This window comes from Suricata suricatta, chromosome 1 (genome assembly GCF_006229205.1).
Source record: "Suricata suricatta isolate VVHF042 chromosome 1, meerkat_22Aug2017_6uvM2_HiC, whole genome shotgun sequence".
Lineage (NCBI taxonomy): Eukaryota > Metazoa > Chordata > Mammalia > Carnivora > Herpestidae > Suricata > Suricata suricatta.
In genome coordinates this window covers 106,489,234-106,503,211 of record NC_043700.1, presented here as the reverse complement: position 1 = coordinate 106,503,211, position 13,978 = coordinate 106,489,234, and the positions used below count along the sequence as shown (strand labels likewise).

General features: G+C 42.6%; 1 protein-coding gene across 1 annotated transcript in view; it reads right to left on the bottom strand.

Moving 5' to 3' along the window:
• ELOVL6 (ELOVL fatty acid elongase 6) overlaps positions 1–11,867 on the bottom strand; it is a 150,922-nt gene extending 139,055 nt beyond the window's left edge. The window contains exons 1-2 of the mRNA XM_029941957.1: positions 11,813–11,867; positions 11,213–11,333 (exon numbers count right to left, since the gene is read on the bottom strand). Of these exons, the coding sequence (XP_029797817.1) occupies positions 11,213–11,301 (89 nt within the window). The 5' untranslated portion in view covers positions 11,302–11,333; positions 11,813–11,867. The remainder of the gene's footprint in view (positions 1–11,212; positions 11,334–11,812) is intronic.
• Positions 11,868–13,978: the final 2,111 nt, after the last annotated feature.

Here is a 13,978-nt window from a genome sequence, read left to right as displayed (position 1 = left end):
GGAAGTAAAATTCTCCCATCCCTTGGGAACCCCCAATGGACTTGCTTGTCTCAAGAATGAGAAAACTGGGAACCTTAAAGAAAGGATTCCACTTAAGTTTCTCACCACAAGCTTAGTGCAGTTCAGATACATAAGAGAAAACCAATGTGTGATGTTCTCTTATTTTACTTTGCTAAGAAACCAAAGAGCCATGCTTCTCTTATTGAAATTAAAAAAGAAAAAAATCATTGAGCAAGGACCAAAGACTAACTTGAAGCACAAACTTGCAAGCTCGTAACGGCAAAATTTTTAGCCACTATCATTTTACTTATTAACATAGAATGATTTTACCTTTAGTGTGTGTAACATAATAAAGATACTATGCCACTTTTGCTGAATAAATTATTAAATGAGATAATCTCAGGTGTTTTATAGGAAATAAATTAGTAACCAGTATCTATTACCAGGACTGCCTGTATTTCACACTGTCACATGTGATTGAAGATAAAGCATAGCTTCTGAAAATATCCCAAACATACATGGTAGAATTAGTCTTTACACTTTTTTTTAAACCACATATATATTAACAACGTTTTCTCTTGCTAGGATCTTTCAAATTATAGATTTCTTGATAGCAGAGTTGATGTCACACTTTTTTCCCCCAATGCCTGTACCTTGGTAGTGGCTCCTGGGTAATGGGCTTTTTTGTCATATTTGGAGGACTGATTGCACAGCCATTTTGGGTTACCTCAGTTATACAGGACATTACTTATGATTCCCTTTTCCCTTTGATCCCATAGAGTCTATGGTGCAGACAACAATAAAGGTATAATAAGAATCACATACAGTCCTGGACGCTGTTCTAAGGGCTTAATGTATAATAAATTGTCTAATTCTCACAACCTGCTACAGTAGATTCCATCATTATCACCCCCAATACTATTATTATCATCTCCCAACTTAGAGATGAGGGAACTGGAGCAGAGGTGCTAATTAATCTGCTAACGAGATGGTCACTCAGCTGCTATGTGGTTCAACCAGGGCTTGGATCCAGACGCACTGGCTCCAACGGCAATGTGCTTCACCGCCACACTATAATAGCATAGTGAAGACTCATCATCATACCTGGGGAAAACTGAAAAGTAAATGCAAATAAGAGAGTCCACAAATTAGCAGGAAGTCTAAGAGACTACTCTCTCTCTCCACATTAAACAGGAGCCCAGTCTTCTATCCTCTCTCCCTTCTTCCCTGGGGCTGCTGACTTATAGGTTATTTATAAAGAGATAAGAACAGTTGTTTTCCTTAATTCAGAGTGCGATGGAAAATACATTTCTATTTCATACACTAAAGTAGTTGCTAGATCTAGGTCTGCTCCAAGCTATCACAAGTTAGTATACTAGCGTCACAGAAGTCACTCTAGAGAAGAAATTATTCACAACAAAGTAGTCATGCTGGACAAAAGCTAATACCCTTAATATATCCCAAGTGTAAGCAAATTATAGCTAAGTAGGAATGGCTTGGTACAGATAATTTATAAAAGCAAAAGATAAACCCAAATAAAACTTTTGAATCTCATTAGAAATAAATATAAATTAAAGCAATAGGACATCACATTTTATATTAACTTATCAAAGATTTTTTAAGTGTGATCATCTTCAGTGCTAAGAAAGATGTGAAAACTGTTCTTCTTTGCTGGAGTGTAAATTGATTCAACTTTTCTAGATATCAACTAGGTTGTAGGTATCTTGAACCTTAAAAAAGAGTAAGTCCCTGAGGCACCTGGATGGCTCTAAGCAACTGATTCTTGATTTCTACTCCGATCATTATCTCACGGTTTGTTAGATGGAGCCCCGCATCAGGCTCCATGCTGACAGCAAGGAGCCTGCTTAGGGTTCTCTCTGTCTCCCTCTCTCTGCCCCTCCACCACTCATCCTCTCGCTCTCTCTCCCTCAAAACAAATAAAAAAATATTAAAAAGAGAAATTACCCTGGATGCTATAGTTTAGATTTATAAAAAGAAAATTATCAGATAAGTAAAAAAAATTAATACACAGAGGATGAGTTCTAATAGCAAAATACTAGAAACTTAACATGTTCAACAATAAGGCAATGGTTATCTAAATTAACTGAAGCTCAATAAGATATTGAGTTGCCACTGGAAAATATACTTATGGAGAGGTTTCGGTGAGATATTCATAATGTAAAGAGGGGCATAAACAACATAAAACGTTGTAATGAGATGAGGTAATAAAGCACCCAACACAGTCCCTGGCACATGATAAGAACTCAGTCTGTCAGTGGTTAGTACTGAATCATTTAAAGTATGTAAAAAACTTGGAAACAAGACAGGAGGAAATGTGGCAAAATAACAGCGGTGCTCTGGATAAGAATTAAAGATGTTTTATTTCCTGCATCTTTACATATTTTAATGATTTCATTTCTTGTTCCCATATTTCTCACTTTAGAATGAGATAAAGAATTTCAAACTAATAAACAGAACAAATAAAGGTACTCTTTACTTCTTCACACTGCAGGAATTGACCTCAAAGAATACAGACATCCCTGACCCACACATTTTTTTTTTCCTTCTGTCAACAGTGGGTGGCTCTTTACCAGTAGCTACTAAAACCCTCCAGCAGGCAGGGCAAGGTGGAAACACAGACTCCCAGAGTCTAGAACCAAGCGGAGCGTGAGGCTCATGAAGAGAACCAGACAGAAAGCATGCTTTATAAAAAAGGTTCCAAATCTGTGTGTCATAGTTTGAGACAAAACTGGAATATTTTAGAATAGAAGCATCGATAAAGGTGACATGGCTTTTTCCACTCATAAAAGTGTTGACAGATGAACAAGTGATGTTCAGGAAATATGTCTTAATGATTAAATTACCTATTTATCTATATAGTTTAATGTTCATTACAATGTTCGCAGATGTTTTTCGTATTCTGGCTTTATGTGTTCAGAATCCCATAGTGAACATTTAGAAGATAATAGGCATTTGGGAGATCACTGACTAAAACCACAGGTTCCTTACGTGTTTACAGTGCTGCAAGTTTTCAAGTGCATTGTTTATTAAGTTCAAATAAGGAGATGATTGGGGCCTCAGTGACAAACTCTTCATTGGGCCTGGAGCCCAGGGCTTCCCTAAGTGCATATCCCAACTTGTATAAGCACACTGAGCCTCATTTCCTGTTGCAAAAAAAAAATATATCAAAAAGATAATACATCAAAGGGCGGTTGGGAGGATGTAGCAGTTAACATATGCAGAACATTGTAAAAGAATACTAGCAATCAGTAAACAACTAAGTATCAACGACTAGTATCATTACTTGAGAATAAAGAAAATCTACCCTACTTTTTAAAGATCTTTAAATCAAGTCTGTGAAAAAGTCATAAAATTGAGAGGAAACCATAGACCTGGATATTTACAGTACCTTTACTGAGCTTCCTTCCCTCTTGTAGTGATAACCACTGCTAGTCCACTTTTTAAATGCTTAACACACCCAAAGACTTCAATAGAAGCCTCACACATTTAAAAAAAAAAAAAGGTTTCAGGAGTAACCCTTTTCATCTAGCTCTTTTTTCCCCATCGAGCCTCCTAAAACAAGATCATAAAATTCTCAACTTCAAAGCATTTAGTTCCACTGAACTCACTACGCCTGAAAAAGTCAATTACCCCAGTTAGAGTGGGCCTAGGATCTTAAAATTTTTTTACATTTTATTAACAACACTTTATGAATAGAAGGAATGACTTGGGCAGAAAACCTTAGAAGTTTTCAGCTATCATAAACTATATTGAAATTTTTAAAAATTTATTAATAATCGGGGAAATCCGAAACTAAATGTTCCATTTTTGCAGTTTTATAATGCTTACTAAAAACACATTATTTAACTAGTTTAAAAAAACCATTGCCAAAGTCAATTAAATTGAGACCCACTTTGCAGCAAAGTCTAGAAGTAGGTCTAGGCGAGTAAGATACTCTTTGAATACCAAGAAACAGAAAAGAAGTGGTCTAGAGTAGGCTATCAGTTTTCATATTTTGAAAGTCACTTTAGCATCTTTACGTATGTATGTGCCCTTTACTAGGTAAAGGCCTATATTTTCTTAACAAAAATATATAATAAACATGCATTTCATGGGACTTTTCAATGGTCTTCAAAGAAAGATATATACTGCCCATTAAGAGTTAACAGATAATCAATTCAAGAATTCAGTCTCAGAACTCAAAGGATCAAGTAAAAAAACAAAACATTAGCTCCAATGATGAGTGTTAATAAATTAAGGCTTGTGTTAGAACATTCAAAATTTATCTTTAAAAAATAGAGTTACACTTAGTTCACTTAAAATATGTGATCCTAAACCTAAGTAAAAACCATGAGGCTTCCTCTCCGAAAATACATTCTATCAATGATATCCCCTTAACATATTGCAATTAGCTATAAAATCTTTCCAAGAAAAAAATACCAAAATAGAAAATTCTGAAGGGAATAGAAGTATTGGAAAACTATATGAGTACCCATCCAGCAAAATTGGTTGCCATTATTTATCTCAGCAAAGGTTAAGTGTAAATCTTTTTCACATGTACATTTTTGGGGGGCAGGCAGACAAGCTTAAAGTTAAATCTTAGAAAAATCACTGTGAGTGACTGGTTAAACAGAAGTTTTACCTAAAAATATTTGCCATTTCAATATACTAGGATAAAGAACCTTAAAACTAAAAACTGTGAGTGCTCAGCACAGAAATGAATCAGGATAAACACAGAAGCCTGAACGTAAGGGAACTTACATGGACCCAATGCTTTGGAATGGTTTTTGCTCTACAAGCTTAAAACTACAAATTCATTTTTGACCCTAGAGCAATGGCTTTTTTTAAAAAAAAGACTAGGGGAGCCTGGGTGGCTCAGTCGGTTAAGCGTCCGGCTTCAGCTCAGGTCATGATCTTACGGCATGTGAGTTCGAACCCCACATTCAGGCTCTGTGCTGACAGCTAGCTCAAAGCCTGGAGCCTGCTTCAGATTCTGTATCTCCTTCTCTCTCTGACCCTCCCTTGCTCACACTGTCTGTCTCTCAAAAATAAATAAAAAGCATTAAAAAATTGAATTTCTAAAAAAAAAAGACTAATTTCTAAAATAAAATTATTGAAAGTTATATATCATTAGGGATGCTATTTATGTTCTATGAGTAACTGCCAAAAGTTACAAATTTGTACCCGCCTGTCTACATACACAATCAGAATATAGTAAAGGATGAAGTTATGAGCCTTAACATTTCAATAAAGCCGTGTTATATTTTTGTTCAGATTTTCTAAGGTTATCAATAGATACAATTTCTGTGGTTTAGGTAGCAATTTTCCTAAGTAAATGCCTGTGCTCTTTTAACAAAGGTCAGTGGAAAGGCCATGGGGGCAGACAGATTTGAAGGTAGGAACTAGAACACAGAACAGGAAAAGGTAAACAGCTAAAGGAAAGTTTTGTGGACTTCTGTCCGGTTCTTAGTAATACAGGGCAGCTCAGCTCACCTATGTCCGTACTTTAACAACTAAGTGGATCACGGAGATAATGTTTGCATCATTCGTTTCAGGAAACAGAGACCTAAAATATGCAGATCACTGAAGCAAAGATGAATTCTTGAATTAACTGAATAGTACCACCCTCCATTTTGCTTTATTGGCTAAAGGCTGACTGGATGGTTATTTTATGCCGTCCTAAGTATTCACCCATCCTTCCCCTCCCCCCATCCACCAGCTTCTCCACTGTCTAACTTGAAAGAATCTCCTTTCAAGAAACTATGCAAAGCAACTCTTAGATCTGGAGTGGGTTGACTTTGGAGTTAAATGATAATGGGACCCTGATACCTTGAGAATTATCATCATCTAACCTCAAAAGCAACAAGCAACAAGTCTTCTTCACAAAATTCAACAAAAGGCCTTAGGTAAAAATTTTACATCATATACTATTTATGACTAATGCTAATACAGAGATGGATAATATGATCATAAAAATAATTTCCATTATCCCTGGGAATCCTAAAACACTTTAGTGTCTAAGACTGCATGAAAAGACATCGTTTTTTAAAAAAATACATGGAAGTTCAGGTCACAGTTCCCACACACTTCATTACTTTCTGTCATCTTAAAGTAGGTCACATTTCTCTTCTCTATGCATTTTCTCAGTCTTCTCATTCTTTTAAAAAATTTTTTTTAATGTTTATTTATTTTGGGGAGAGAGAGACAGAGCACGAGCAGGATAGGGGCACAGAGGGAGGGAGACACAGAATCTGAAGGAGGCTCCAGGCTCCAAACTGTCAGCACAGAGCCCAACGCCGGCTCAAACCTATGGACTATGAAATCGTGGCCAGAGTTGGTCATGTAACCAACTGAGCCACCCAGGTGACCCTCAGTCTTCTCATTCTTAACCTACTGCATATCAGGCCAATATCCCAGTGCTTTCTAAAGTTTACTGAATGACACACTAAATTCCTCACACTTAGGTCTTTTCAATCTTAATGCTGATATGAGCTGTGATTCCCTAAAGTGGAAGGAACCAGGAGTATTATGTGGCCATAGTATTTTCCTAGTGGGCTGACCAAATTTGTATTTGCTGTAGTGGCAGATTACTGAGACTCTGGTCTTTCCTCTTTCATGAGAGCAGATTGCATAGTTCTCCAGCCATTTTTCTTATAAATGAATACAGCAGATCTCAAGGATTCTAGGGATTGATGCAGAACAGTTGTCACTACAGAAAAAACAACAGCTTAATACTATGTCTGCATTTTAAAAGTTTGACTGACATTGTGATGCTGTTTTGAGTAATATACACACAGGCTTACAATGTTTTTATGTTCTTTAATGGGGAAATTATATGTCATGTTACTTTCTAAAACCTCACATATAAAAAGGTATAGATATACAATTTTTTAAACAATGTTTCCTCTCATTTTCTCCCTTAGTAAAAACAAATTTGTAAATAAGGTTTTCTTAGATAATATTTAATCCTAAAACTTCCTACACCATCTTATAGACCCTAACATACAGAACACAAAATATAAACAATAAAACTCTTATAACCAACACCACCACCATGGAGGAAGTGGAAAGGAGAAAGTCAGAAAAATATACAAAGCAGTGAAAGGCTGGATAAGTGAAGGATGCCAGAGGGGAGCGGGGGAGGGTTTCATGAGGTTCTAGGCAAGGCTTGTGATGACGTCACCTCACATCCATAATGTTACAGCAGTCAGCACAGGCCTCCTGCCTTCCTATTGGTGAACACCATGTCAGCCGACATCAGAAGATAATCATCATTGGCCAGACAATTACAACTGGAGCAACTAGCATCCACCTCTGTTAGCACAAACCTGGCAGGCTGCTGAAAGAGACGGCAGAGCCCAGCTGCCCTTCTCACTCAATGAATTTTTATGTCGCCTTGCCTTACCAGTCACTACGTGATTTCACTTCCTTGCAAGCAGCACTTACAAATTGAATCAGCTATTAGTGAAAATAACAGGTAAAGGCCAGGCATCTCATTAAGGAACAAAACGCCTTTCTTTTCAATGTTGTAAACTCACAGGGCTTTTCAGTGTAAAATTGGAAGTCAAAAATACTATTGAGGCTAAAAGCATGCCTTTTGCTCTACCTCGTCTAGTAAAATACCATATACCGGATAATATTACCCAAAGTATTTTTAACTTGACATGTAGTTTCAAGATGAGGTTTCAGGATGATTGTTCAAGGGGATATATTTATTACGCTGCATTTCAATTGCTTCTCTAATTTATTATACATGAAACTATTTGCTAAAAAATTAAAAAGGTTTATAGTAGTTATCCTGTGTTTAGGACAATGAATATAGAGTTAATAATTTGTTAAAGCAGGAATAAACTTGATAAACTTGCCACAATTGAACACTTTGGTGTTTATACAAATACCATTCCAAAAATAAGGGTATCATAATATTAATATGCAATACTAGTATACAATAGGGATTATAGGATGTGTTTAATAAATGATGCTTATTTAAGCTCCTCTTAAATAATAGTAAGTAGTGCAGGCAGCATACGGACAAAACAGCACTCTGGCCTTTCTCATAATACTTCAAAAGACCATGTAGCTCATTTTTGAGAGATAATTCTAAGTCTTCAAATTAATAAGATTTGAGGCTATGTCTAAGACATTTTTAAGGACAAGTGCAAATGACTGCTCAAATGACAGAGCAGATGTTTCACAACATTGTGTTTTTCCTCTAGAAACTATTTCAAAGCATTTTAAGTCCTGGAAAAGGTAAGGCTTTGGTTTCCTAAAATGCCTCTTCCCCCAAGAGGGTCTAAGCCTTGGTCATGGAGCTCTCTTCTCCTATTAACAAGGTAAATGAAAAGAAAATCATTTTCTTACACACATTGTTCACGACTTTTTTGCTGCTGGGATTCTGGTTAGGAGAGTTTATAAAATTGGGATCCTATGATATTGGGACAAATGCACATCCTCTGGAGTAAAAGGAGAAAGCATGACAATTAAGGTCAAGTAGACATGCAAGGAAAGAGTAACAGCACAGGGCTTTCTGACTGCAATATGCAAGCTAAGAACACAGGGTCAACAACAAAAAAAGTCAGGAAGGGAAATATCCCAATATATAACGACCACTTGGTATTCAAATGCAGAGGGAAGGCCAAACCTGTTTAAGGTTCAGGTATTAACAGGTAGGGCTGGCAAGAAAATGGGCACCAATCATCATTTTAACTCACTGGATAGGCTTTTTCTCCAGCTTCTGCCCCCTATAAAGCATTCTTCAACGTGCTCCGTATAATCACCAGTGGAAGGAGACAAGAACCATGCCCTAAAGAGCTGATGGTCTGGTAGGAGGCACAGACATACACGCAAAGATTCATGTATATAAACAAAAGCCAGGAAAGACGTTGCCATTAGAAAGGTCTGTAAAGAGCTAGAAGCAACCCGTGGTCTGAGCTCAACAGGAGCTCAACAGCTCGGCGCATTTTTGCCATTTTCAGTTCCGGTGAGGGCTAGGCCCTGTCTGGTTCAGTGTGTACTTGATGAGTGAATGGAGAAAAGAGGCGGGAAGTGGTTACCTGGAGAAGCAACAGAAAGTGGCCTCAGAGAAAAGGCACCCAGTAAATAAAAGGCAATATCCATCGCGGTGGTGCAAGGAAGGGCTGGCCCGCCGAGAGTGGGGGCAGCCACCGGAAGGGGACGCCGGCTCCGGAAAGGCAGGTTCAATAAAGGTGCAGCAAGTTGGAAAACAAGGCAGACTGGAAAACACAGGGCACGAACACAGGGCACACAGCGCTAATGGAGGAAGAAGATGGGCTCGAGTGCTGTGGCAAGAGACCATGACAAACAGCTGCAGAGAAGACCTGGCCCCTCAGCTGGCCGGCCTCACGGCTTCCAGCGCCTCCGGCCGGAGGCCACCGCCGCCCCCCGCCCCGCCTTCAGCGCCACCCTCAACGCGGGAGGAGGAAGTGCCTCCCGAGAAGGTCCCCGGGCCGCCGGGGCGGAGCAGGGTCGGCTCCCCAAACGCCAAGACCCTTCAAAGTCTGCACTCTTCCAGAATCAAGCCTCTCCGGGGCTCAACCGCCTTCCAAACCCACCCTCGGCGCTCTCCGTCCTCGCCCGCGCCCCACGTGCCTGCCGTACTCCCAGGGCTTCAGGGAAGATCGTGCCCCCCAGCGGGTTTCCGGGCCTGGCCAGACGCGGCCCTCGGAACCCCTCACGCCCCGCACCCCGTGCAGTCCCCAGCCACGCCGCAGCGTGTGTGGGTGCGCCGGGCCCTGCACGCCCGCCCCCAACAGGCCGGGCCCAGCCAGCGTGTAGGGCGCAGGGGGCGGGCTCGGCCCCGCTGCAGCCGCAAATGGCCAGCGGGCCTCGGGTGGGCCAGCCACCCGGGCGGGAGGAGAAGGGCGCGGCGGCCCACCCTCCCGGGGCCAATAACAACTCCTGGGGACCGGAGTAAAGGAAGTTGAACCTCCCTCCTCCATCTCCGGCCCGCGGCACCCCCTCCCACAGCCAGCCCCGACCCCCGGCGCGCCGGCGTCTCTGGTTTCCCATTGATGAGATCGGGGAGGGAAGGCCGGTCGTGACCGCGCGGGGCACGCGCGCTAGAGCACGCGGCGGCGGGCGGGATCCCTAGGCGCCGTAGAGCCTCTCCGCCCGACCCTCCCATCGAGCACCCAGGTGGTTGCAGGCCACTGCCCAGCTCCGGGGTCCGCTGAGTTTACACTAAGAATCGCCAGACCCGGGCTTTAAGGAAGGAAGAATGTCTGCCACAGTAGCTCGTCTACAAGGAACAAGCCTGATGAACACACCCTCCTCTGTTAAATATTGCAAGGTGACATAGGATCGCCTCCCACACTGGGATTTTCAAAGGAACTGGCGGAGGGAACACAGTAAACAAGAAAGACTCTTTCCCTATTGGAAGTTTGTCCGGAGAACAGCCCCCAAGGACTCTGCGGACCGAGGGGTTTTTAATCTGTGTCTCAACTCCAATCAACAGCTTCCTACTGAATTACGACGGAGCGTGTACAAAAGGCGTCTCCGTAAAACAGAAACTTAATAATGGCGTGGCTCCACTCGCTCGGGTTCATTCATTTTTATTACCGTTTTCATTGTCCCCTCCCCCCCGTCACCCCCGCCTCTTAATGAAACCGGAAAGGGATCCGCGCGGGGAAAGGGGTCCAGGGAAGGAGAAATCCGGCCAGGGAGCGGTAGAGAGTAGGGCAGTGAAGTAGGAGGGCTGCAAGGAGAAAGGAAGGACACGAGGGATGGGGAGAGGGCAAGGACCAGAGAGCGCAGGCGAGAGAGGGTTAAACGGAGCAGGAGATCGGGTTCTTCCCTGCCTTTCACACTCTGCTTGCTGGAGGCCGAGGGAGAAAATCCAAATCTAGATGAAAACCAGAAGGTTGCACAGGTAGGGAATCTGTACTGTGGCATCTCTCCCGCCTTCCCTGTCGCGCAGACATCTACTCTATATACACATGTATGTTCTATGTTATATAATCTGTTAAAGATGTATGTGTAGCCACGGTTCACACAGGGGCACTCACAGACCCACGCGCCTCATGCAGCCCCCGGGATTCCTGCACCCGGGAGACCCGAGAACTCAGCCACCAGCTCTCTGCAGCCCGCGATCCGTCGCTCCATTCACGCCCCAGACAGAAAATACCGACATTAAGGCACACCGCGGAGACGCGCAGGGCTCCCGGGAAGAGTATCACGCGAAAGCATCACCTACCAGTTTTCCTGCATCCACTGGATGGCTTCATTCTCGTTGAACTGCTTTTCGAATTCATATTCTTGTAAAGTCAACACTGACATGTTCATTGGGGCTGATCTTCGGAGTCGTTACGTGTTCTCTACACAAAATAAAATAATCTGTAAAGCGCTTGATTTCGAGAGCTCTCCTGTCTGTTCTCCCCCACCCACCCCCCCTCGGTCTTCCCCTCGCCGCTGGGTCTCCGGGGGCCGGCCTCTCCCAGCCTCTCTCAGCTACATCCAGGGTTGAGCATTGCCTGTGCCGCGGCTCCCGGCTCCTAGCTCTGGGGTTCTCCTCCTCCCGGCGTCCGCATCCACCGTCGGAGGAAATGAATGCCTTGCGGTCTTAGTGCCCGCACGTTTGTCCATCACCCTTTTTACTTGTCTACAGGGAAATCTCCTCCCCCTCGTGCGATCGGAAAATTAACCCTTAGCGAGAGAGAGCGAGACCTCTAGCCCTGAGGGGCTGTTCTGCTGACGCGAAGGTGACTAGGGGAGTGGAGGAAGGGCGCCGAGGAGGAATTCGCCTCGAGGTCACCCACTGTCCCCAATCCCAACCTCGCGGGCAGCCTAGCCTGACCTTTGGATGTAGTTTCCGCGTGCGGGGCGCAGTGCCCACGCGCGCGGACGCGCGAGCTTGGCTGCTAAGCGAGATTGAAATAGTAAAACCTGCCAGCTCTCCAGCCAACAGAACTCCAGGCAGATTTGCTTTGAGATCACACGTGAAAGAAATGCACTTCCGACCTCTTGGCCCCTGCCCTACCCTCGGGGTCCCCCACCCGCGGCTTTGACTCACGTAAACCCGCGGCGCCGTAGCCGGCGGAGCTCTGCTCAATCACCCGCAGCGGCCTGGGGATGCGGAGGATGAAGAGGTAGAAAGTGAAGAGTGACTAGTAGCCGGAAGAAGGAGAGAGGCTAGGTGGAAGATTTGGGTACGGTGAGAGGTAGAGTTAATGAACTGAGACAAAGGGGGAAAGGAAGTTAGCAGATAGAAGAACTGGACCAACTGGTCCCATGCAAAAACTTTATTTATATGTATGAGAAATTTTGTTTTATGTATTTCACGAGTAGGTGCAACAGAATCGTGTTGAGGGGAAGGCTACGTGTAATGTTGACCCCCAGTCTCACAGCAATGTCCTAAACTCAGCGTCTATCTACACCCCCTCTTTCTTCTCATAAGGAAAAGGATTCTCTACTCCTTCCGTCCCTCCACTTATTCTCCACAACTTTAGGAAAAAATGAGATATATGAGACATGGAGGTATCTAATAGTTACTCTATGGATGTAATTGTAAGCTTAAAATATAATAAGGAACCTATGCTTTAAAAATTAGGTGGACATTAGGACCACGAAGAAAATTCCCTTCTTCTGGGGCACATTTCCCTACCACACCTCTACTCCAAGGAGAGGATATTTTCATTCAAAGTCAAGTTGCTTGGAACCATTGAAAAGGGGGAAGTGGGAGAAATATCTCTAAAAGAGTAAGCTATAATAAGAAATTAAGGAAAACTTGGAAAAATCCAGTACAATTGGGGCACCTGGGTGGCTCAGTTAGTTAGGCCTCCAACTTCAGCTCAGGTCAGGATCTCACAGTTCTGTGAGCTGGAGCCCCACCTTGGGCTCTGTGCTGACAGCTCAGTGCCTGGAGCCTGCTTCAGATTCCGTGCCTCCTACTCTCTCTCTGCCCCTCCCCCACTCATACTCTGTCTCTCTCTCAAAAATAAATAAAACATTTTTTAAAAAGGATAAAATGGGAGGCCTAGGTGGCTCAGTTGGTTAAGCATTGGGCTCCGGCTCAGGTCATGATCTCACAGTTTGTGGGTTCAAGCTTCTCATCTGGGCTCTGTGCTGACCACTAGCTCAGAGCCTGGAGCCTGCTTCAGAGTCTGTGTCTCTTTCTCTCATTTTCCCTCCCCTGTTCATGCTCTGTCTCTCAAAAATAAATAAATGTAAAAAAAAAAGATTAAAAAAGGAGAAAAATCCAGTACACTATTACATAAATAAAACAGCTAAACTTGTTGATTAGCAAATTAATTTAGAAGTTGATTCTCCCAAAGATTTCATGTATAGACTTTCCTCTTGTCTGCATTTAAGAGTTGTCATTCTAGATACTTCTGCAGTATAAGTCAGAGTGAATTTAAAAATAAAGCCCAGGGGCACCTGTGTGACTTGGCTGAGCTTGGGACTTGGGCTGACTTCATGATCTTCCTGAGTTCCTGCTCCACATCAGGCTCACTGCTATCAGCCCAGAACCTTGGGATCCTGTGTCCCCCTCTCTCAGCCCCTCCCCCACTTGTGCTTTTTCAAACACAAATAAAACATTAAAAATAAATAAATAAAAATAAAGCCAAGACAAAAAGACTTGGCGACATTGACCTAGAAGATGGGGGAGAGATAAATATTTTACTAGTACCTGGAACTGTGAGTTATCAATAAATATTTGTAAGGTGAATGAATGGCTGACTAAATAAATGAAAAAAGGAAGGGAAGTGACAAAGGAATCAAATTCCAGCAAATGTTTTGCTGTATATTATAAGGAGAAGTCTTTTTTGTCTTAAAAAGATTGATTTTGAAATTCCATTCTCTTATTGGTCATCACATCAATTTCAAACTAGTATGAAAAATTCTTACTTACTATGTTTCTTATTTAAATAACAGTTTTTAAGGGTGCCTGGGTGACTCAGTCAGTTAAGCATCCAACTTCTGCTCAGGTCATGATCTCGTACTTTGTTAGTTCAAGCCCCAG